Source organism: Ochlerotatus camptorhynchus, unplaced genomic scaffold, assembly GCF_037179485.1.
Source record: "Ochlerotatus camptorhynchus isolate MF236.1 unplaced genomic scaffold, CSIRO-AGI_Acam_v1.1 ptg000457l, whole genome shotgun sequence".
Lineage (NCBI taxonomy): Eukaryota > Metazoa > Arthropoda > Insecta > Diptera > Culicidae > Ochlerotatus > Ochlerotatus camptorhynchus.
The window spans coordinates 2778608-2801158 of NW_027040943.1; the positions used below are offsets into that span (position 1 = coordinate 2778608).

The 22551-nt window shown below is 38.5% G+C and overlaps 1 protein-coding gene across 7 annotated transcripts in view; it reads right to left on the minus strand.

The window, feature by feature from the left end:
* Dscam2 (Down syndrome cell adhesion molecule 2) overlaps window positions 1–22551 on the minus strand; it is a 410918-nt gene that overhangs the window by 91789 nt on the left and 296578 nt on the right. For all 7 annotated transcript variants that reach the window (XM_065235003.1, XM_065234999.1, XM_065235001.1 and 4 more), the window contains exons 2-5: window positions 21001–21327; window positions 10900–11061; window positions 10660–10806; window positions 890–1007 (exon numbers count right to left, since the gene is read on the minus strand). In XM_065235003.1, the coding sequence (XP_065091075.1) occupies window positions 890–1007; window positions 10660–10806; window positions 10900–11061; window positions 21001–21327 (754 nt within the window). The remainder of the gene's footprint in view (window positions 1–889; window positions 1008–10659; window positions 10807–10899; window positions 11062–21000; window positions 21328–22551) is intronic.

Genomic DNA, 22551 nt, shown 5'->3' on the forward strand with positions numbered 1-22551 from the left:
TCCACGTTTTATTATTAACTACTTTAATGATTTCATACATCTCGCTTGCACCTGAAAATTGTCCAAAGAAGCCCGCCATTATGGTACAGGTTTTAATTATAGATCTTCTATTGCATCAACGTTCAATTCTTTAAATATTTATTCAGTAGTCATAGAGTATTTTTAGAAGTTTAAATGTATAAAATGGAAATTTTGTCGGAAAACTTTGACTGTCCCGTCGGTATTTTGAACATTGAACGTTATTATACATACGTTGACAGAACGATGTTTTGCTTAACACATTCAAATTCCCAAAAAACTTAAAACTTTGAATCTCAAGTTCCCCATATGTTATCTGCCCCTGGGTTTTATATCTGAAATACGTTTCACAGCCTTTCGGTGTACCTAAGTATACGAGAAAGATTGAAATAAACATTTCCGACTGCATAATTTGCATTGAATTACAGTCATCTCTCCATATATCTATATTGATAACCTATGGCATCAAGATAAGGAGAAACCATTATTCCTAACAGGGGCTACATTGCGCATCTCGAAACGAAAAACTTTTTCATACAAGCCCAGTACTTCATCAGTCTCCTTGTACGGTTCAATAAGCTTATTTGTTTATCCCGTATCCAAAACTAAACTCAATGCTTTCTAGAGAGAATAGCGAGATATTGAGAACTTGTTGTATGAAAATCTGAAGAAACTGCTCATATAGACAGGATGAAACATCAAAATATCGACTGTGTTACATAATCATTATTGTGTTTTAGTACTTAAATAATATTTTATTTAAATGCATGTAACACCCCCTTATGGGAAAAAACAAGCTCTACCTAATGATATTTAAGAAACATTGTAATTTACTAAGTTGTTTTGATATCCAAAATATTCATCAACCTACCGATATTCTGGTGATGGACAGCCTTGTGCCACACAAAGCAAGACGGCTCCTTCGTCCTGTGACACTGATACATGTGACGTATGCTCTACCACACTAGGAGACACGATGCCCCTTTGATCTGAAATACGAAAATTAGGTGTAAATTAGTAGGGATCTGTTTTATTTCTAATTACCTAATGAGTGTGAGTGATTATAGATAACAGTATCAATTTAAATGATTGGTCACAATTTATACCAGCATGTAATATGCATGAACGCCATAGCTTTGGATTATAATCATATTTTATGACCTTGTATGCGGACTGGTATGGAATGGAAAGGGATGGAAATAGGTCGCAATAAATCTTCAATATCTGAAATCTCTACTCCTGGCTGTCATCTCCGCCTTGCACTGATCCATGAAGAAACCTTCGCCTGTACGCACTCGAAAAGTTCAAACACTACGAAACCAGAGACGAACTCTCGTTTACAACGGAATATTCCCAACCCTGAGCAGGACGGTATATAAGCATAATTTCTCATGGTTTAGATCTTGTGCAATGCCACTGTAAAGATGCTGTCTCCAACCTACTTGTACTATGCTTTTGGTGGCTATCATACAACAGCTTCGCACTTTCATCTGTCAACCATTTAAACGCTTCGTTTAACTTGGTCGGACATTACTCTGCCGCTCTGCCACACTTCAGTCTGCTTCAGCAGCTCCACAACATTAGGTATGGCGTATACTTTTCATCCGCAAACGAGCCTTGATGTACAACCCAGCGTTGTGGTACAAAAGCTCTTCACATTGCTGCCTCTGTCTGTCTGGTTGTCTATCCTGTGTTATTTCCGTTTCAAGTAGAAATGGAAACTGCCAGTGACGTTTCCCCAAAGCTCTCAGAGCGTCTCAAGGCAATTTTCAAAACGGCACGATGGTAAACCGCATGTTGATTTTGTTCGGGTGAATTCAAAAAAGGATTTAATGGCTGTATTTTTACGAGTGTGAAAATCGGGCATGACGCAGTTTAGCTTTTCTTTTTTTAGGCTATAATGTTCTACCTGTTATTTGACGATTGTTCTCAACTAATTGTTCGTTCTCAGAGTACTTCCACAGCTGTTGATAGACTAACAATTTTTGCATTTGTGCATTGATAAACACAATGATACTTCAGAAAGGTGCGAAATCTTCCAACTAGAAACCTTTCCTGATCGGACCGAGAAATGTGGCGCTTCTATTGACTAGACCAGTTGTTTTCAACCTTCTCCGTTCCATTCTCCTCCTACCAAAAAAGAACGCTTCCAATCACTAAGGCTAGTATGGTTGCGTTACCCACCGGTTGAAAAATGCTGGACTAGACTATCGGGAGAGCTTTTCTTAAGACCCAACAAGCTCCATTATGGTAGAACTGTAGAATATTGCACATAAACAAAGTGACATCAGTTTGTGAAAGAGCTTTTTAGCTAAAGCGAAAAATGTTTGAATGTAACATTCTTCCTCCTCATTCTCACTCACAATTTCCTCTGTTGGAGCAACAACTCAAAGCTGGCTTCAAAATTGTGCTCTTTTGTGGAGTATATCAGATTCATATGTAGAAGAAGGAGCAAAACGGAAGTTTCAGATTTATTTGCCAATCCATCATAACAATAGGATTAAGTTTTCGTAAAAAGTCGCTGGCTATGATAAAATATAAGCTTCCGACTGGTGCAGTAACATGGAAAGGGAAAGACAATCGAATCAGAGACAACATGAGGTATGGAGTTTTTGTTTCTTGTAGGGTGTCTGAATCAAAAGGAAAGCCAAACTTGGCAGTTGGAGGGAAATGCAAATTTATGGGCTGTAATTTATTTCTGCTTTGGATTGAGCTTTAAATTGAACTAATACTAGGTATTTTTTTAATTGCCTTGGTAACAAAATATGAGTGAAATTTGATGACTTTGCATTAGTTTTTCAAAGTTTGATGAAGGTTCATGTTCTCTCCGCAAATTCTCCTCCATTCAAATAAATGAAATGTGATCTTATTGCATACAAGTCATCCTGATCCTACTGGTTGATAAAACAAATGCTCATAATAAACTACTTACTGATTGGTCGATCCTTAAATTTGCTCTCTGATCGTGACGTTAGCTAACCAGATATGAGGATTCTAGTTTTTGAGAAAGGATTTGACGTTTTGAAACCCATTATTGTTGTACCACGAATTCGAATCTGACAGCTATCGTTTCAATAAACTGCCACACTTAGGCTTATTCAGCTATAAGAGAAGGTTTGCCGCACTTTGGACATCACTGCATTAGATAAGGCCTATTCATTAAAGAAAGTGGACACATGTTTATCAATGGTTTAGGGTTAAAACTTAACGAAAAATTGTGAATTTTCGCTCAGTGTGTAAAAACATTTTTTATTTTGGCGACACACCTGAAAAAAGTGAGAAATTTCGAACGATGGGTCGAATCAGCCTATCAACTTGCAGATTAATTCTGCACACATGGTTTTCCGAAAAGTTGTCGTTCCGAGAATTGGCAAAAAGCGTGAAGTGCAGTAAATCTACAGTGTTCAAGATAGTTAAGAAGTTTGGAGAAACGTGTTCTCTTGAAGATTTACCGAAGTCTGGGCGCAAAAATAGGGCATCGGACCAAAAAAGGAGCTGGCAGCAGTACGCCTTTTGAAATCGTATAAACCGTGTTCCGTTCGTGAAATTGCCAAAAAATTGGATATTAGCGTCGGAATTGAGCAGCATATAAAAAAACGTAACAATGTCAGTACCTACAAGAAGTAAAAAGTACCCATGGTATTTTGATGGACGACGAGACGTACGTCAAATTGGATACCAGTACACTTCCTGGGCCGCACATTTTCAACGCTCAGTAGAGGACAGATATGTACCTGATGATGTGCGATACATCCGAACCGAAAAAAAGGTTTTGGTGTGGCAAGCCATTTGCTCCTGTGGCTTCAGGAGTTCTTCGTATTTCACAACGGGCACAATCAATAGTTAAAATTACAGAAATGAATGCATCAAAAGCGGCTTCTACCCATCTATCGAAAGCATACGGATCCTCCATTGTTTTGGCCGGATCTGGCATCTGCTCACTATGCTTCTGCTACGTTAGAGATGCTCAAGAAGGAAAAAGTCGATTTTGTCGAAAAATTCCAAAATTCCCCAAGCTGCCCTGAACTGCGTTCTATCGAAAGATACTGGACAGTAATTAAACGGCATATTAAGAAAAATGGAAGAAAAGCAAGCTCTGTTGACTGCTTCAAGAAAATTTGGTCTGCAGCACAACGAAAAGTTAAGAAGAAAGTTGTGCAGAATGCAATGCGCGGTATCAAGAGAAAAGTCCGAGCGTTCTTCAGAAATGAGAAGAAAACATTCAAACTCACGTGAAAACGGTCATATGTATGTTGATTTTCATTTATATAAAGTAAACTTATGAATTTGTTTGATAATAAATATTTTCCTTTGAGAAACAGGTGTCTACTTTCATTAATGAACAGTCCTTACTCCTAAATTCATGTAAATTTCTTTGAGATATAGCGCACATAAAATTAACGCTAGATTTCGCGTAAATTTAGGCGATATTTCATGTAAATATAAGTGCAATTAACGGCGCCAGTGGTGTAGTGGTAAGCGTGATTACCTCTCACCCCAGCAGGCCTGGGTTCAATCCCAGTCGGCGCCGCCGGGATGTTCTGAGGCATAACATCTCTGATCACGCCTTCCTTCGGATGGGAAGTAAAGCCGTTGGTCCCCGGTTCATGAGTTGATGGGTCGATAGGTGAAAATAAGTGCAATTAAGCATAAATTAACAATATTGTATGCAAGCTTGTAAACGATTTCGTTGTTTAAGCCAACTGTAGCTCAAAATTAAACGAAGGGAGATTTTACACGATGGTTAAAATTTAGAATTTTTTTCTGCGTACTTTATCTGTTTACGTTGCCTCAATTTATGCAATTAGAAGCTGAAAGAAGCACAGTTCGAAAAAGTAGTGTTAATTTCTGTTCAATGTGATGTACATAAAAGGAGCGTCACATATCATACAAGTTTAAATTATAAATCATGTAAAGTTCTGAGACATTTCATGCATTGTTGCAAATATTGTATACTAGAGCCCAGTTTTGTAAACAACATTACTTACAAGTTGCTCGTTTGCGTGAAGTGAAATACAAGTTTATACGCATGAATGTTAACATCATATTTAAAATTCAGATTTTTATCTGTGAACGCTCCCTTCCGTTCTATCAATCCCTTCTCAACCAAGTAATTCCTCCCCCGCAGACCTTCCCTGCCTCAAATTAGTTTCTCAACAATTTTCTCTTCTCCCCCCTTTGTTCGAGAGCACCCTTTTAGTGAACACATACATCGCTTGTTTTTGGACCCGACGGAAACACCACGGGTCGAAAAGAAGAATCCTGGCATGAATTGGAAACGAATTCGGTTAAACATCGCGACGAAACAGCTGTCATTTAGCCATCGGAGCAGCTTATACTTGATCATAAATGAGAAGACGGAGCACCAAAAATGGATGAGAACCATCCAACGGGCGGACAGTGCGAATTGTTTGTATTGCAATACTGTAGTTGAAACGCTGGAACACAAATTCAGAGGTTGCCCTCGTGTAGCACGCGCATGGGCTTCGTACAACAGGGGATGACGATGATACTTGGAGGATGGCAACTACTGTCTTTGGATGAATTGATGCGCCCAGCATAGGACCAACAAAACGAAATCAAATTTTGATGATGCTTATATTATACATCACCTATGTTAATGAATTTAACGTTAGAATCGATGTAAGTGCACTAGAATATTATTTAACCCTCCGTTACTCGCGCCTACTTTTGTAAAACGAGTACTCGCGCGTTGTACTTTGTACAACAGTGTGAGTTTTCCATTGCCATTTTGCAGCCGAGCTACCAATCGATATGAAACCAACGGGTATTCCTTAAAAAACTTGTTTTTAACTAAACAAGCTAAACTTTTATCACAGTTTACCCCCAAACAATGCGGATAATAGAGAAAATGTGAATGGAAACCGCGTAAACGGTGTCCGTACTACGTGGGATTTAACTTAATTGGTTACAACATAGAAAATCTCGAGATCCTGACCAGATTGAAAGTTACTGTCTTAGGCAAAGTATTTCTAAAGATCATAAACTTTTCGCTGGTGGAGAGTAGTTCAGAATTTTCTCACTACGTAACGCTAGAATACATGTGAAATTCTCGCATGTGATATATCTAGAGATCTTGACCAGATAGAAAGTTACTGTTGTCGACAAAGTTGTTGATGAGATCAAAGCCTGTTTCTTGGGGCACAATAGTTCAGAATTTTCTCAATATGCGGCGCTAGTATACACGTGAAATTCTCATATAAAATATCTCGAGATTCTGACCAGATAGAAAGTTACTGTCTTCGGCAAAGTTTTTCTGGAAGTCAAGATCTTTTCGTTGGTGGAGTAATTCAGAAAATTATCACTACGTGGCGCTAGTATATACGTGCAATTTTTGCATATAGAATAGCTCGAGATCCTGAGCAGATAGAAAGTTACTGTCTTCGGCAAACTTGTTCAGGGGGTCAAGTATTTTTAGCTGAATGACAGTAGTTCAAAATTTTCTCACTACGCGGCGCTAGTATACACGTGAAATTTTCATATAAAATATCTCCAGATCCTGACCAGATAGAAACTTACTGTCTTAGGCAAAGCTGTTCAGGAGATCCTAGCCTTTTTGCTAGTGAACAGTAGGTCAGAATCTCACTAGGTAGTGCTCGTATGCATGTTAAGTTCTCGCATGTGATACATCACTAGATCCTGACCAGATAGAGAGTAAATGTCTTTGGCAAAGTTGTTCAGGAAGTCAAGATCTTTTCGTTGGTGGACATTTGTTCAGAATTTTCTCACTACTCGGTGCTAGTATCCACATGCAATTCTCGCATATACAATAGCTCGAGATCCTGAGCAGATAGATAGTTACTGTTTCAGGCAAACTTGTTCAGGGGGTCAAGACTTTTTGGCTGGTGGACAGCAGCCCAGAATTTTCTCACCACGTGGCGCTAGTAAACGTGTACAATTCTCGCGCATGCTATAGCTCGAGATTCTGAACAGGTAGAAAATTACTGTCTTCGAATAACTTGTTCATGAGGTCAATGTCTATTGCTTGGTCCAAAATAGTTCAGAATTTTCACACTACGTAGCGTTAGTATACACGCAAAATTCTCGCTTGTAAAATACTCGAGATTCTGATCAGATAGATTTCGCTAGTGGACAGTAGTTCAAAAATTTTCTCACTACGTAGCGCTAGAATACACGTTAAATTCTCGCATGTGGTTTGTTTCGAGATCCTACGCGGCACTAGTATACACGTGAAATTTTCACGAGATCCTGACCAAATAGAATGTTACTGTCTTCGGCAAAGTTGTTGAGGGATCCAAGGCCTTTTGGCTAGTGGACAGAAATTCAATTTTTTTTCACATCATTGCGCTTGTATACACATGCAATTTTCGCATTAGATATATTTCGAGACTTGGTAAACTGTCATCGGCAAAATTGTTCAGGAGATCAAAACTTTTTCGTTGGTCGACAGTATAGAATTTTCTCACTCGCGGCGCTAGGATATACGTGAAATCTTCGCATATATAGTATCTAGAAATCATGAACAGCTAGAAATTTACTGTAGTTGGCAAAGCTGTTGAAGAGATAAAGATCTTTTGGCTGATCAGCAGTAGTTTAGAAATTTCTCAAAACTTGGCGGGCAATTCTCGCATATCAAATATCATAAAATAAAAATACAATTTACATCAGCCTAAGTGGGATAAGACAAATATATTCTGGATTTCTTTTACTGGTGAAGATTTTCATGCAGATTTGTGGATACATAAATTGGGGTGAGTCTTCCACTTGTATACCTCTGATAAATTAGTGATAAAACGTATCTCAGATGGAAAACATTATCCTAAAAGATCAATATAGCTGAAACTTCCACCAAATGAATGTTTAGAGTCTCCCTTTCATTCGAGGCTAATTTCAAAATGTCTTATCGAGGGGTCTAGAAGAAAAAAAATCCCTGTATTTATGTGTGCACGAACAACGAGACTGACTCAGAGAGTGAGGCACTTTTGCTGAGTTGAATGGAGAAATATATAAACCGTACACTCCCGATATAAGTTTAAGGACACCACCAACGTCCAATGTTCGTTCTTTTTAGAACATTTGAAAGATTTTGAATGGAAATACGAAGAGGCAAAGTGCTCAATATCATTTTCAAATGTTGTATACCAAAGGTTTAGCAAAAGTTACAATATTTTTCAAAACTTACTCTGAAGAATCATGATTGATTTTCTCATAATTGACTTAAAAAAAAAATTGAAATAAAAAGTAGTAGTAGAACCCTTATGCCATACAATTACCATTCAAATAACCTAAGTAGATCAAAAATTGGACGTAAAATGAGAGAGCTTTAAACAAAACACATTTATTTGAAGATGATAACTTTCTATCTGGTCAGGATATCGAGATATATCACAGGCGAGAATTTCACATTTCACTAGCGCTAGTAGTGAGAAAATTTTGAACAACTGTCCACTAGCAAAAATTTTGTGAAGTGTACATGTATACTAACGCCACGTGGTGAGAAAATTCTTAACTAATGTTTACCAAAAAGTCTTGACCCCCTAAACAACTTTGCCGAACACAGCAACTTTCTAGCTGATCAAGATCTCGAGCTATTGAATATGCGAGAAAAGCACGTATTTCAGCACCGCATAGTGAGAAAATTTTGAACTATTGTCACCCAACAAAAATATCTTGACTTACTGAAAAACTTTGTCGAATTAATTTATTTTCTATCTGGTCAGGTTCTAGAGATATTTTATATGCAAGAGTTTCATATGTATAGTAGCGCCGCAAAGTGAAAAAAACTCTGAACTACTGGCCACCTGCGAAAAGCCTTGACCTCCTGAACAACTATGTCGAAGACAGTACCTTTCTATCTGGTTTGGAACTCGAGATATTTTATATGAGAATTTCACGTGTATACTAGCGTCACGTAGTGAGCAAATTCTGAACTTTTGAGCGTCAAGCAATAGACTTTGGCCTCCTGAAAAACTTTGTCAAAGACAGTAACTTTCTATCTGGTCAGGATCTCGAGATATATCACATACGAGAATTTCACATGTATACTAGCGCTACGTAGTGAGAAAATTCTGAACTACTGTCCGCCAGCGACAAGGCTACGATCTCCTGAACAACTTTGTCGGAGACAGTAACTTTCTATCGGGTCAGGATCTCGATATATTCCATGTTGTAATCAATTAAGTAAAATCCCACGTAGTTATGGTCACAGTTTACGCGGTTTCCATTTACATTTTCTCTATTATCCGCATTTTTAGGTGTTTACTGTAATAAATGTTTAGCTTGTATAGATCGAAACAAGTTTTTTGAGGAATACACGTTGGTTTCAGATCGATTGGTAACTCAGCAACAAAATGGCAATGGAAAACTCATGTGTGTTGTGCTGACAACGTTTTGTGTCCATTGCTGCCATGGAAGCGCTCTGACCCCCGTTGGCGAATCTGCCATACAAGTAAACCACTGGAAGTGGCTCCCGTTCTGGTGGAGAAGGCTTATTTGATAGTGGAAGATAAAATGTTTATTGTGTTGTACCTTTTGCCTATAGTTTTAAGATGTATTGTATAGTAAACAAGAATCCTCGGCTCTGTAAAGTTAATTCGGTTGAGCCTTATCAAATAAATTAATTAAAAAAAAAATCCGATCCCAAATTGAACCCAGGACTTTTGATGTGAGAGGCAATCAAGCTTATCAGTACACCACCGGCGTTGCTAGGGTCCTTGTTTATGTCACGACCCCAACTTATTTCTTATACCACAGTTCCAAGTGTTAAAAAAACCGCTGAGCTCTAGGATTATCCGGCCATCCGGAACTATGTTTAATTCACGACCCCAATTTATTTCTTATTTCACGGTTCCAAATGTTTTCGAAGAAACCGCGGAGCTCTAGGATCAGTTTCATGGATGGACCACTGTTACGGATGTTCCGTATCTTCCGGAGGACGGTTCCATGGCCATCCAGGTCCATGTTTATGTCATGTCAAAACCCCATATTATTTCTTATATCACAATTCCTAATGTTTAAAAAAACTCGAAGCTCTAGGATCAGTTTCGTGGATTGCTGAATAAAACAGGGTCCGGAATTATTTTCTGAAAAAAGCTCATGATCGATGGATGCATCAGTGGAATATGTTTGCTATCTATGGTGTGATTAATTAATTTTTCAAAAACTGTATTTTGAACATTAATCTAGAAGATTTTTAATTGGAGATGCAAATGCACAGGTCTAGGTCAGGAGAAAGGATTTCTTTCACCATTTGCTCAATTTTACAGAAAAAAATCTTAATAATCGAAAGGATGTTGCGACTTTCAATAAATTTTCTGAAGAAAAACATGATGATAGCAAATTTTAAATTCAACATCCAAGTTTTCAATAATTTTTGATTTTGTTAATATATTTGTTACTCTTGAACGGACCAGACCTTAGTTGGCAAATTTGATTAATTTGAGAGGAACAATTTCATAATATAGGTGCCATTTATATTTTGAATATTTTATTAATTGATGATGTGTCTTTTCTAAAAGACGCCCACAAATTGGGCGCGATGCTGCTACCAAAATGCGATGCTCGAAGCGGAATTCAAAGATCCATGATGAGTTTGTTAGTTGAGTATGTGGATATGTAATGTTTTTTTTTCTTCTATTGATTATGAGTAGTTGAACTTACCATTCATTCGTATCTTCGCTGCACTGCTGGTGACGACCTGCCGCGTTAGTTTATGCATCGTCCTACACCGGTACGAGGGATACCGGTCGTTATACTCTAGATTGTGCACTAGAAGCTCGCCTGTGGGAAGCAGGTGATATTTTCCATCTGAGGAATGAAACAAAAACAAAACGAACAACAAACTGTTAGAACGAAGTTCATCGACCTTGTTAATCCTCCGCTCGACAAAATGTCACTTACCACCCTGCAGCGAGGGATAGATGTAGAAGGCAGGTTCCTGCACCCAGGACACCACCCGTACTAGCTCCTTAACAAAATTAGGCACTACACAACGCAGAATAGCGGTACAGCCTCGGGACGCTGCCAGCATTTCGACGTCAACTTTGTACGCTTGAGCAACCACTGTTCGTCGGTGATGATGGGTGACGTTGCATGTAGATGAAGAAATCAAGGAAAATTGGAAAAAGAGAACAAACGGTTGCATCATTAGTGACGGTGTGATCATTACTGTCTTAATGAACTTGAACGCTTCAAAGATAATCCTGATGAAAGTGCAGGATGCGCCAAGGGACCCGGTTGATTGCAATAAAAAAAATATCATATTGAATTTCACTAGTCAATAACTTCTGATTATGGGATTTAAGCACACCAAAGTTTAAGCTGCTTCCACCGTGCATTATAGAATTGAGGTATAGAAAAGCGATCTTAGCTATAATTTATCAGGCAAGCGATGTTCCACATTCCTTCCACTACACGTTGCTACAATGTAATCATCTCGAGGCATTATGACACCTCTTCTGCTATTCATGATGAGGGCGCTAAAAGTTTTACATGCATACATTCTCTGCTGCAAGCTACTTTACCAGGTGATGAGAAACTTGTACACGGTCTGAAGCTTGCAGATCGTTTAACATTACTGCTGTGAATACTGACGTCGGTGACAAGCAAGGCTTCCAGTTGCAGATAAAATCTTTTCTTGTCTTTGGAATTAAACGTCTTTATGAAGAATGGTTTTCTTCAAGTATGGAATAAAATGGGATTTCCTGTATTTAATGCAATTAAGTTCTTTCTCAACTGAATTTTTTGCTCGTTGAAACTTTAATGTTGGGCGATTAAACTTGAACATACCTCCAATTACACATGAACATAAATGTCCTCACAAAGTTAATGAAAACCGTTCCCACAAAACAATCTGTAGGGTAGGATGGTGCAAAACGCACCGTTTAAGCAAAATTGTCAATTGCTGCCGTATGGAAGCTAAAATCAAAGAAAAAGTAATGGTGTATGGTGTATTACCATTAGAGTGATGCAAAATTTGAAATTTTCGCTCCACAATACTTAAACGATTCCAAATCCGATCCTGACTAACCTCTCAAAATTTGAACCCATTTGGTGAGAAACTGAGATAGTACAAATCATTTGAAGTTTGTATGGGAATTTCTATAGTAAAAGCAAGATTTTTGTTCATGTCTATCTAATAATTCACCATATCGATCTGCTTCAAAAGTTTTCAACTACTTGTAGAAAATTTTCCCAGCTACAACTTTGCTCAAGACCACTTTTTGATTAAATGAAAGGATCGAACGTTATCGATGGTTCAATGCGCTGATGTCTTATGATCATGCTCAATCAACTGCTCTGCAGGCAACATTGGTGTTTCTGGGGCGTTGAATAGGACACAAAAGTCATGGCTACTATGTCACACTGCAAAATACAGTGTTGCCTACAGAGCAGCTGCTTGATCATGTCATAAGTTTACCAATCTCTTAAATAATTAATAACTTTTTCCTGTCTCGTTTTACATTGAAACATTTTTTAGCAAAGTTATAGCTGAGAAAATTTTCTATAAGAAAGGCTATCGAACTGTTTCGCAGTCCAATATGGAAAAAGACTAGAAGGCAATGAACAAAAAGTTGAGATTTCCCATAGTAATTTACATGTAAACTTCAAATGGCTTGTGCGAAGTCTGTTTCTAACCAAATTAGTTGTAACTTTGGGAGGCTAATCAGGACCCGATTTGAAACCATTTAAGCACTGTGGAGCGAAAAAGTCAAATTTTGCATCAGTCTAATTACCATGTTTTCTACGACGATCATTCAAGGCATTTTTTTTCCAAAATGAAAGCGGGGCAAAACGCCTGATTCATGGTGCAATATGAACCACAAAATTGGGACAAGACGCACGACAAAAATGGCCAAAACGCACCACAACATTGGGGTTAAAATGCACCGCATAATAGACAAACCATAGCCCCTGAAAGTAGAGATTATTCCTTTCTGTTACATCAGAAATAAGGTCTCAATAGAGTGTTAAACTGTGATTCATGAAGTAAAACATCTAAAAAATATAGAAAAAGGGAATTCGTTCCATTCTTTTTATAAAAGCTTAATTTGCACTCGATGATTTTAACAGCAGTGGCATGTTTTGTTCAAAATCCAATTTTTTTTTTTAAAGAAATCTAGTTATGATCAGAAATTATTTGTGAAACCTCCAGTTGAAAACAAACATAATCCGTTGCCCGGAAAATGCATCTGAGGGAGAGTTATCGTTATTTTTCTATAAGTGGGCATTTTACCCCAGGGGTGCATTATGGGCTGCTCTCCCTTACCTGGAAATTTACCTCTAAACTATGCTTACACTGTTGTGTGCGACTAGCAGACTTTTCCAACATGGCAAAGATGCATCCAGAGTAATTAGCGAACCAACATCGTGTACGCCCGACAAGAAACTGGAAGAAGGATCATTAGGTTAGGAGGGGCGTCAATGCAGCTATGGTGCCTACCTACCAACCGGAGTAAATTGAATGAACGGAAAAGAAGTGGAAAACAAGTACGAAACATGCTCCGGGGAAAGCCAGTTCATTAAGAGATGCCAACGAACAACCCTTTGGGCGTAACGTTCCATTTCCTTCCGGACCCGCAACCTCACTTTGGATAGGTTTTTTCATTTGATTTTCCTCCAAGTTTAACATTTTTAATTACGTACTCATTCTACCTCAGTGACACCTTATACCAACTTCTGTTTTGCTTCAAATTCCCCGTCGATGATTCCAGAAAATTAAGGAGATTTTTTTATATTCACCTTTTCCATGCACATAGCCGCCAATTATACCAAGTCGACTCGAAAGCTCAGCCAAAAGCACAGAGCAATCTGCACTCGAATTCACAATTTATGTCGTTAACTTAAAATTCAATTATACAAAAATACGAGTGAGAAGCAGAGACGGATATAAACGTGCGCGGATAAAATTTTGTCTTTTCCGGCTGACTGTTTCTATATCGTTTCGACGCTTTTTTTTATCGGACTACAAATGAATTCCTCACCCTCGAAACCAGTCCCTCCATGATCCCATTCAGCGGCCCTAATTGGAGTTCTCTTCTTTCGGTATTTTTCACTGTTTCCATTTTTCTCATTCGAGCTTGGTCACATTTCAAAACCCTTTTTCCATCTGTGGACCATCTGCTAGAATTCATTATACAATTAATAAAGAAGAGAATGCGATGTTGCTTTCAGAAACAGTTTCACTTCTCTATTTTTATACATTAGTGAACCTGGTGGTAGGGAGTAAGTTTTTGCATGGGCGGAAACAAAATAGTATGTTATGATACAAACATTGCTTCTATGCTGCCGTGTGACAACAATCCCAAGCAACACACATGTTATATAATAGTTTATTTAACCTTTACATTGCTGGTTTTGGTTGTATAGCAGTTTACTCAATATAATTCTATGAATTTGTGTAACTTGGGATGTGACGTACACGCCAAAATGCACATTGCTCACGAGAAGCTTTTTTATGTTCAAAATTTTTATCACAGCTTAATTTTTGACGTAGACTACGAAAATCTAAAATTGCTACCGCCACGAAAAGGTGTTAGGTTTTGAACGCTATGTCATTTATAGATAAAATTAAAATCCAATTTCAATTAGATCGATTGGAAATATCTCTACAAATCTGTTGAAATAAATACTTTTTGAATTTTTCTTAAAAAATACTTTTGAAAAATGTACAAATAAAAAGTGACAATTCTATCACGTTTTCATGAAATAAACGTTTTACCCAAACCCAGTCGTCATTATCGAGTACCACTTTGTTACACATAGCTCTTCTTGAACCTGAACCAGAGAGTTCTACATGAAATTCTCAAGATTCTTGCGAGTTGTCTGTACAGAAAAGATGAACAACATATTTTTTATCATTTTGAAATACCACAAAACGTCAAAAAATATTACGATCAAATTTCAAGAGCAACCAATGTTTTGGTGATAAAATGTTGTATTCTGATGTTTATCTGTTTCGTTCCTCTTCATTAGCTATACTTCTTCAGTGTGTGTTAGACGGGGTGTCGTCTAGGGATAAGATGGACCACTTTTGACCGGGTAAAAGCACCACCCTTTTTTACTGCGTAGTGTGTTTGTAGCAAAAATGCTTAAATGATATAGTTTTAGTCCATAATTCCTAATACTTTAAAAAGTTGATAATCTTTGCATACTATGCTCACAATAGAACGTAAATTTTATCATGGCAAATTTAATATAGCTGCTTTTTTTTCTAGGCTTTTTACGCTTCTGGAGCGTTTTGCCGGCTCTCAACGTGGTGTTCAAGATACATTTCCACAGTTATTAATTTAGAGCTCTTGATACCAATGCCACCAATGCATAATTTTGTATATTGTGTGGCAAACACAATGATACCAACAATCAATACGAAACTAATGATTTTAAATTGGCTCACTACTTGACTAGCCTATTGGTCCCAAGGTAACGATTAACGTATCCCATTCTAGTCGAAATTCTAGTACTACGCAATGTTTGTTTTGATTCGCTATGAAAGTTTGAGAGATAAAATGGGGGGTTATTGGTTTTTCCTATGTTTCGAGGGGTGAATCGATTAGCTTGGGACCGAAGATAGTACCAGAGCTGAGCCAAAAAGTTGAGCACGTTATTTCGGGACCTTCTAGTCTTAGAGTTACCTCTATGATGATACTCTATGCTGAATCCGTCGCTTTCGGCTTGGTAATATCGTGCCTTTACTGACAAGGCTATCTGAGGCCCAATATTGGTTGGAATTTTAAGATTAATTTCGATTTAATACAATTTATGATTATATAAAAAATACATATTGTTGGTAGAGGCAGATTTCATGTGTGAGTAAGTGATGAACATTGTTATGTGCAATTCACTTTAAAAGGTGCGTTTCACATTTCATCACATGTAGTTCCAAAGAGCCTGAACGAAATGTGGCGCTTACGAAGATCACTTGAAGATACGATATGACGGAACATTGATACTAACTGTATAAAACACATGTAAATTCTTCCAGAAATTAGTTAGGATAACATATTGAGAAATGTGTTAATTTTCAGCGAACAAATGTAATATTGCATCGAAATACTTTAAATCGTGTTAAATTTAAATGTTCCCTCACATTTCACATCCGTTTAACCATTCTGAACGGTCATCCCGTTGTGGTTATATCAAATCATTGCTAATAAAGGGTGATACGGTCAAAATTTGGTCAATATCAACTTGACGTATTTCTTTCAATTTTGCATTTAAAAACCCTGAACACCCCTCATTTTGAAGGTGTGTGTGTGTAGAATGTTGCTCCTATTTTGATTTTGGAATTCACTCTTCAGTTGTCGAAATGCCGTCCAAGCAAGAAGAGCAGCGTATCAAAATTTTGCTCGCGCATCGCGAAAATCCGAGCAACTCGCACGCAAAGTTGACAAAATCGCTAAAAGTTGCCAAATCAACCGTTACAAATGTAATTAAAGAGTTTGGGGAACGTTTGTCGACAGCCAGGAAGTCTGGATCGGGGGGAAATCGAAAACCGGAAGCCGCTGAGACGACAAAGAGAGTTGCCGGTAGTTTCAAGCGAAACCCTAACCTCTCTCTCCGAGATGCCGCAAATAAGCTGGGTGTATCGTCTACAACCGTGCATCGAGCCAAAAAACGAGCCGGACTATCGACTTACAAGAAGGTAGTGACTCCAAATCGCGATGATAAACAAAATACGACGGCCAAAGCGCGATCCCGGAGGCTGTACACGACGATGCTGACGAAGTTTGACTGCGTGGTAATGGACGACGAAACCTACGTCAAAGCCGACTACAAGCAGCTTCCGGGACAGGAGTTTTATACGGCAAAAGGAAGAGGAAAGGTAGCAGATGTTTTCAAGCACATGAAACTGTCAAAGTTCGCAAAGAAATATCTGGTTTGGCAAGCCATCTGTACCTGTGGCTTGAAAAGCAGCATTTTCATAGCTTCCGGGACTGTCAACCAAGAAATTTACGTGAAAGAGTGTTTGAATAAACGTCTACTGCCTTTCCTGAAGAAACACGGTTGTTCCGTACTGTTTTGGCCGGATTTGGCATCTTGCCATTACGGTAAAAAGGCCATGGAGTGGTACGCCGCCAACAACGTGCAGGTGGTTCCCAAGGACAAGAACCCTCCCAACACGCCAGAGCTCCGCCCAATTGAGAAATACTGGGCTATTGTGAAGCGGAACCTAAAGAAGACCAAAAAAACTGCTAAGGGCGAGCAGCAGTTCAAGGCAAACTGGCTTTCTGCGGCGAAGAAGGTGGACAAGGTGGCTGTACAAAATCTGATGGCAGGGGTCAAGCGTAAGGCCCGGCAATTCGGATTTGGAAAAGCGGAAGCCTAACTGAATATTTTTCCTGAATTTTATACTAATTGAACTTGAAAAAGAAATTTAATTTGATTTTTTAAATAAACGATTTCACCGATTTACACGCGTTTTCCCTTGACCAAATTTTGACCGTATCACCCTTTAATGTATACATCTATATCTTTTCCGGTACCATGAAGTCATCAAAGTAAAAGTGAAATAAAAGCTGCGTTAAGAAAATACCCGAAGACACTGTCCATTTTCCGCATTGGTGTTACGGTTTTATAAGACGCAACTAGGAACTCAAGATCATCAAACAAAGATAATGGACGTCGAAATATCGTAAAACACATCAGAAATAAGATGGGAGACTTTCGGGAGACTAGTAGCGACTAGCAGTGATGCAGAGAAGGACAACGAGTTCAGGCACGAAAATCTGACAGAAGGGTGAAGAAACAGCGAATATTGGTGAGATCGTTTTAAATTTTAAATTTTTATTATTGCTCATGATGTGATGTGATGTGAATAGAACCCACCATCAGTGCAAGGATTACCTATGACTGCAGATACTTCACTGGTTGTAAAGTCCTGCCTGATGGTTTGTTGCAGCAGGGTGAATCAACTTCATTGAAGACCTTTGGAAGACAAACGACAAGATGTACATCTATCAACACGTGACAAGGGACTGGCAAATCCACGAACCCTTGTCCAGTCTACAAATCCTTTGAAACCCTCAGGCTGATGGCTGAGGCTGATGGGGAGAGTGAAATTGTCAACTCTCTGTTGTTAACACCTCGTGTAAAAAGGGCGGGCTCTTCTCCACACTCATTGGGGTATCCTTCTGTCGGACGGTTCGTTTTTTGACCATTTGTATGATCATGTGGCTGGAAGGAGATTCTCTACCATCCCGAGGAAGCGTATAGGTAAATTTACCTATCGATCCACCAAACCCATTTTTTGCCCTTCATACAGTGACATGTTGAGGACAATCAGAGGCTATTAAGCTTGATCAAATCAAACAGTGTGAAGCGCCCACTGCTATCGGACTTAGTTTCCGTGCTACAATTAGTGGTAGACAATTATCATACATCATACATACTATGAGTTTTGCCTTCCGAAATTCAACTGTACAAAAATCACCGAGGAGTTGTCAGGTTCAAAATTATTTGCTTTATATTTCAACATCGTTATTCATTATTATTGTATCAGTGGATGGAAAGCTAACACATCATACATCAAGTACCTATGCTTTCAATGGATCATTGAAGATGCTGAGGTTTTGACAGCACCGTACTGTGGCTACCACAGTATTTTACATTGGTTCGTCCGTATACAGTAGCGCCAAATGAAAACTGTGGTGGGTTCAAAACTCAGCCATCTAAAATGATCCATTGATGTTTGTGCAGATGTTATAAGTTTTAAGCTGGAATGTTTTTTTTCGGCGTTGTGAATATAAAGGCGTGAAAATGCATGAGAATCTCAAGCGTGAGACTTGTTTGTCACATTCACACACGAGTTTTTTCTCTCAGGGTGGCTCAATGAATAATATTTTAGAATGATTTTCCGAGCATTGTCACTATTCCATGCTTGTTAGTGAGTTGCGATGCGAAGTGTGAGCGGTGATGTAAACAAAGACAAGAAAATTAATATTTTTAAGCAAAATAACTAAGCAAATTGAAATAGATCGACTCCGCACCACTCAGGTTGTAATTAAATTAATCTCGATTACTTTTTTAAGGGGCGTATCTGCTTTTGTAAACAAAGATCTAAACATCAACTCCTAGCACTCCAACGCAAACTAACATCCCAACATATTGTTCGGGAAACCGACACGAATGACCATACAAAGAACCATTCAATTTCTGATCAAAGCACAAAACTGACATCTACGTTCGCGAAAAATGTGTATCTTAGCCACGAACACCCATACAAAATGTATGAGTTGGTTCGTGTCTTATCTATTCCGGGCAAATTATTTTTATCTAGATATAAAAATGCTATGCTTTTGACAGATGGGGTCGCTGCACATTTGAATTCGCCGTTATGGATTTTCGATCAAGAGTTAAATTTAAGTTTCATGTCGGTTTGTCGGTGGTGTTAGTTTGCGTGGAAGTGCTAAGAGTTTCGCCATATCCACGTTTGCATCTTTGTTTACAAAAGCAGATACGTCAATTAAAAAAAAATGTTGATAGAAGAAAATGAATAGAAATAGTTGTTCAAATCGAAAAACATTGCTCGAAATCGATATTTTCCGGGGATATAATCAATCTTTGAAAAGGAGCCTAAGCTTATTTCCAAACCTCAAATAATTTCAACATGCACTTCAAATCTCAATCGACATTTTTAAATCAGATCTAAGTAAGATATTTTCTATATTTAAAGTAATAGAATAGCTCCCGCGCGAAATTTATGCAAATGTCGCAAATGGTTATACAATATAACTTATATTAGGCAAAATTATTTTTATCCCTATTTTATTGTTTGCTGAAAGAGTATGCCATAGGGCATGTTTGGTGAACATAATTTGTGAACAATTCAAGTTTGTTTTTCATGTAAACGGGCCGCATCCGAAAATACACTAAAATTCAATTTTTTTTTATTGGCTCTCCGATGTACGCAAACTGAATCAGAGATATCCCTTCATAGTCTGCATTGCAGGTGCAGGGCATAGCAGATGAACGTCCGTACCTTCAGGTGAGAAATCATTTCCATCCGGTCGTTTTCGAAGTCACGCGGTAACTGAATTTACCAATATCCTGCAAGTCAAGCAAAAGTTGTGCTGAGCATAAGAGCTCACCTTGCTCAGACGTGATGTTCCATCTAACTTCCATCATCATTTTCTCGGCTCAATCATCAGCGTCAGAATCGTCGTCATTTCGTGTCTTCATCATCATCTCGTTGACGGTTGTGGTGGAAGGTATTTCTCTTCCAGTCAGTACCTACTAGTACTAGTTGGCGAGTCACTCATCCAAAAGCGATGCGATGACTACGAAGACGACAACGACGTGATGTCCTGGGGGCGTAGGAATTGAGTTGGACCAAGTCTGGTAAGTGTGATGGAGAAAGAGAGGGTAGGCACTGCAAAGGCGAAAAAGATGGCAGAAGTTCGGTACAGAAATTTCAGGAATTAATTCCAATCACGTACTTTGAGATTTCGTTTATAATGTGATTGAGATCGTGTTCAAGCGGAACAATTTCCAACCCGGCGGAGTGAGTGAGAGTTTTTCTGCTGTTTTGTTCGACTCGCTGCGCCCCGACAAGTGGCCAGGGTAGACAAAATGATAGGGGATGATAATGGCTGTTATCCTCTGGTCGTTTCTCGGCATTAGTATAGAAGTTTGCTGCCAGATGGTGAGTGTTTGTTGTTTGGATAATGAAATTTTTGCAGTTTGCTGTTATGTTTTTGATGTTTCTGCGGATTGTTGCTCCGAGATTTAAGCTTTCGACGCATCCTGGCACTCGAAGTCGACATCAAATCAGAAAATTCTAGGGGGAAACGGTCCAAAATGCACCAGCGGGGTAAAATGGCCTGATTTCCCATAGCTTTTCCATTCCTGGATTTGGGACTTTTTGTACAGAAATGCTAGTTTAAGCACAAAACTAGCTATTCTGCTCGTCAAATCCATGAATTTAGAAAAACCACATCGGGCTATTTATTCCTCTCTGGTATATTTGGGACTGTCTTCTCCTATGTGGTGCTATCATCTTACCTGCTCGGACTTGAACGTCCCGGGATATTACCCGTCCTACAGTGTTAGATGCTACGCATCTATAGATTGTATTATGAATATCCTGCCGGAAGGCAGCAGCAGGAAATGGTAGCAGCACTAGGGTGCCATTCCGTAGCACTCGTCGTACTCCACCAACGTCACCGACGGACGTTCCGTCCACCGAGAGCCAGTCTATAGTGGGTTGTGGGCTACCCGAGGCCGAACAGTCCAACCAACCGCCGGAAGAATTGGAGAATTCGAGTCGAGGAGGTGGTTCCATAACGAAAGAAGGTCCCCTCAGATGTGAGTCGAATGCAAATGTGAAACCTGTAAAGATAGTAAAGGGATTGATTATAAATTTGATTGATTGGGATTGATTTTATGTATGGTATTCTTCAAGAACGATTAAATTTGAATCTGGTTGACATTTGGTCGATTTAGTAGGGACATCACTCAGACATTTTACAGATCTACTGAACAAGGTTGGTAATAACATTCAATTCTCCTTAAAGCAAATCACCATTAATGTCGTACAATGATGTACGTCCGATGAAGTCAATAGTTTTAGAAAATGTTTTGCAATAACGAGTTGTAACCGCTAGAAAAATTAACTTAAAAAATATAAACCGTTTATCCCATCCCAGGATAGGTTAAGTGAGCTATTTTTCATTCTTTCCAAAATTTATTTCGAAACAAGCTTAGAACATATAGAGTGGAACACTACTTCGTCGTATGGGACTCATTTCCGTCTCATCACAATCTTTGCTCATGAGTTAAATTAAGACTACTGTTAAATAAATTCTACGGGGAAGAACGAAAGGAAGTGATATGTACTATGACGAAGTAGTGCCGCACCATATTTTGCCATCCTTTACTTCCACTCACTTGCTATAAAAAAATGTTTTTCGGAATTATGAAATCATGAAATAGTATAATGCTAATTAGTACTTGTAAGTTACAAGAAGAGGTCATGAAGTATAAGTTTGACACATAAAATCTGTCAATATTGCTTTCAGTGCGTCACAATCAGCGATTTTACGACTCGTGAGCGCTCACTCTGAGTGAACGCTCTAAGATCGCTTTTGTGACGCTCTGAAAGCGAAATTGACAGGTTTTATGAGTCAAACACATACCTTACACCCTCTTCTTGTTACTTATTAGTACAACATATCGTTATAACATCTAATGATTGCATAACTAAAAAAAAAATGTTTTATAGCGAGTGAGTAGAAGCAACCTTGTTTGCCATATAGGGGAATTTACGTATTCTCGGCAACCTAAGCAGCGACCTTCTTTCTATAGCCTTTTTCTCTAAGGAACGCACACATATGCAGTATTGGTTTGTTTACATTCTTTTGCTGCCAGCTGCTCTAACAATTTCAGTCGAAAGAATTGTCAAAAACTGTTTTGAAACGCTTTTACAAAGCTCCAATATTCTCTAGTGAGAGCGAGTATTGTCGGCAACCAGTTTTTCTTCGGCAACCGTTCCATTTAAACTGCATGTAAATCTGCTGTTCTATTATCGGCAACTCGAAATCAGCTACAATTTGT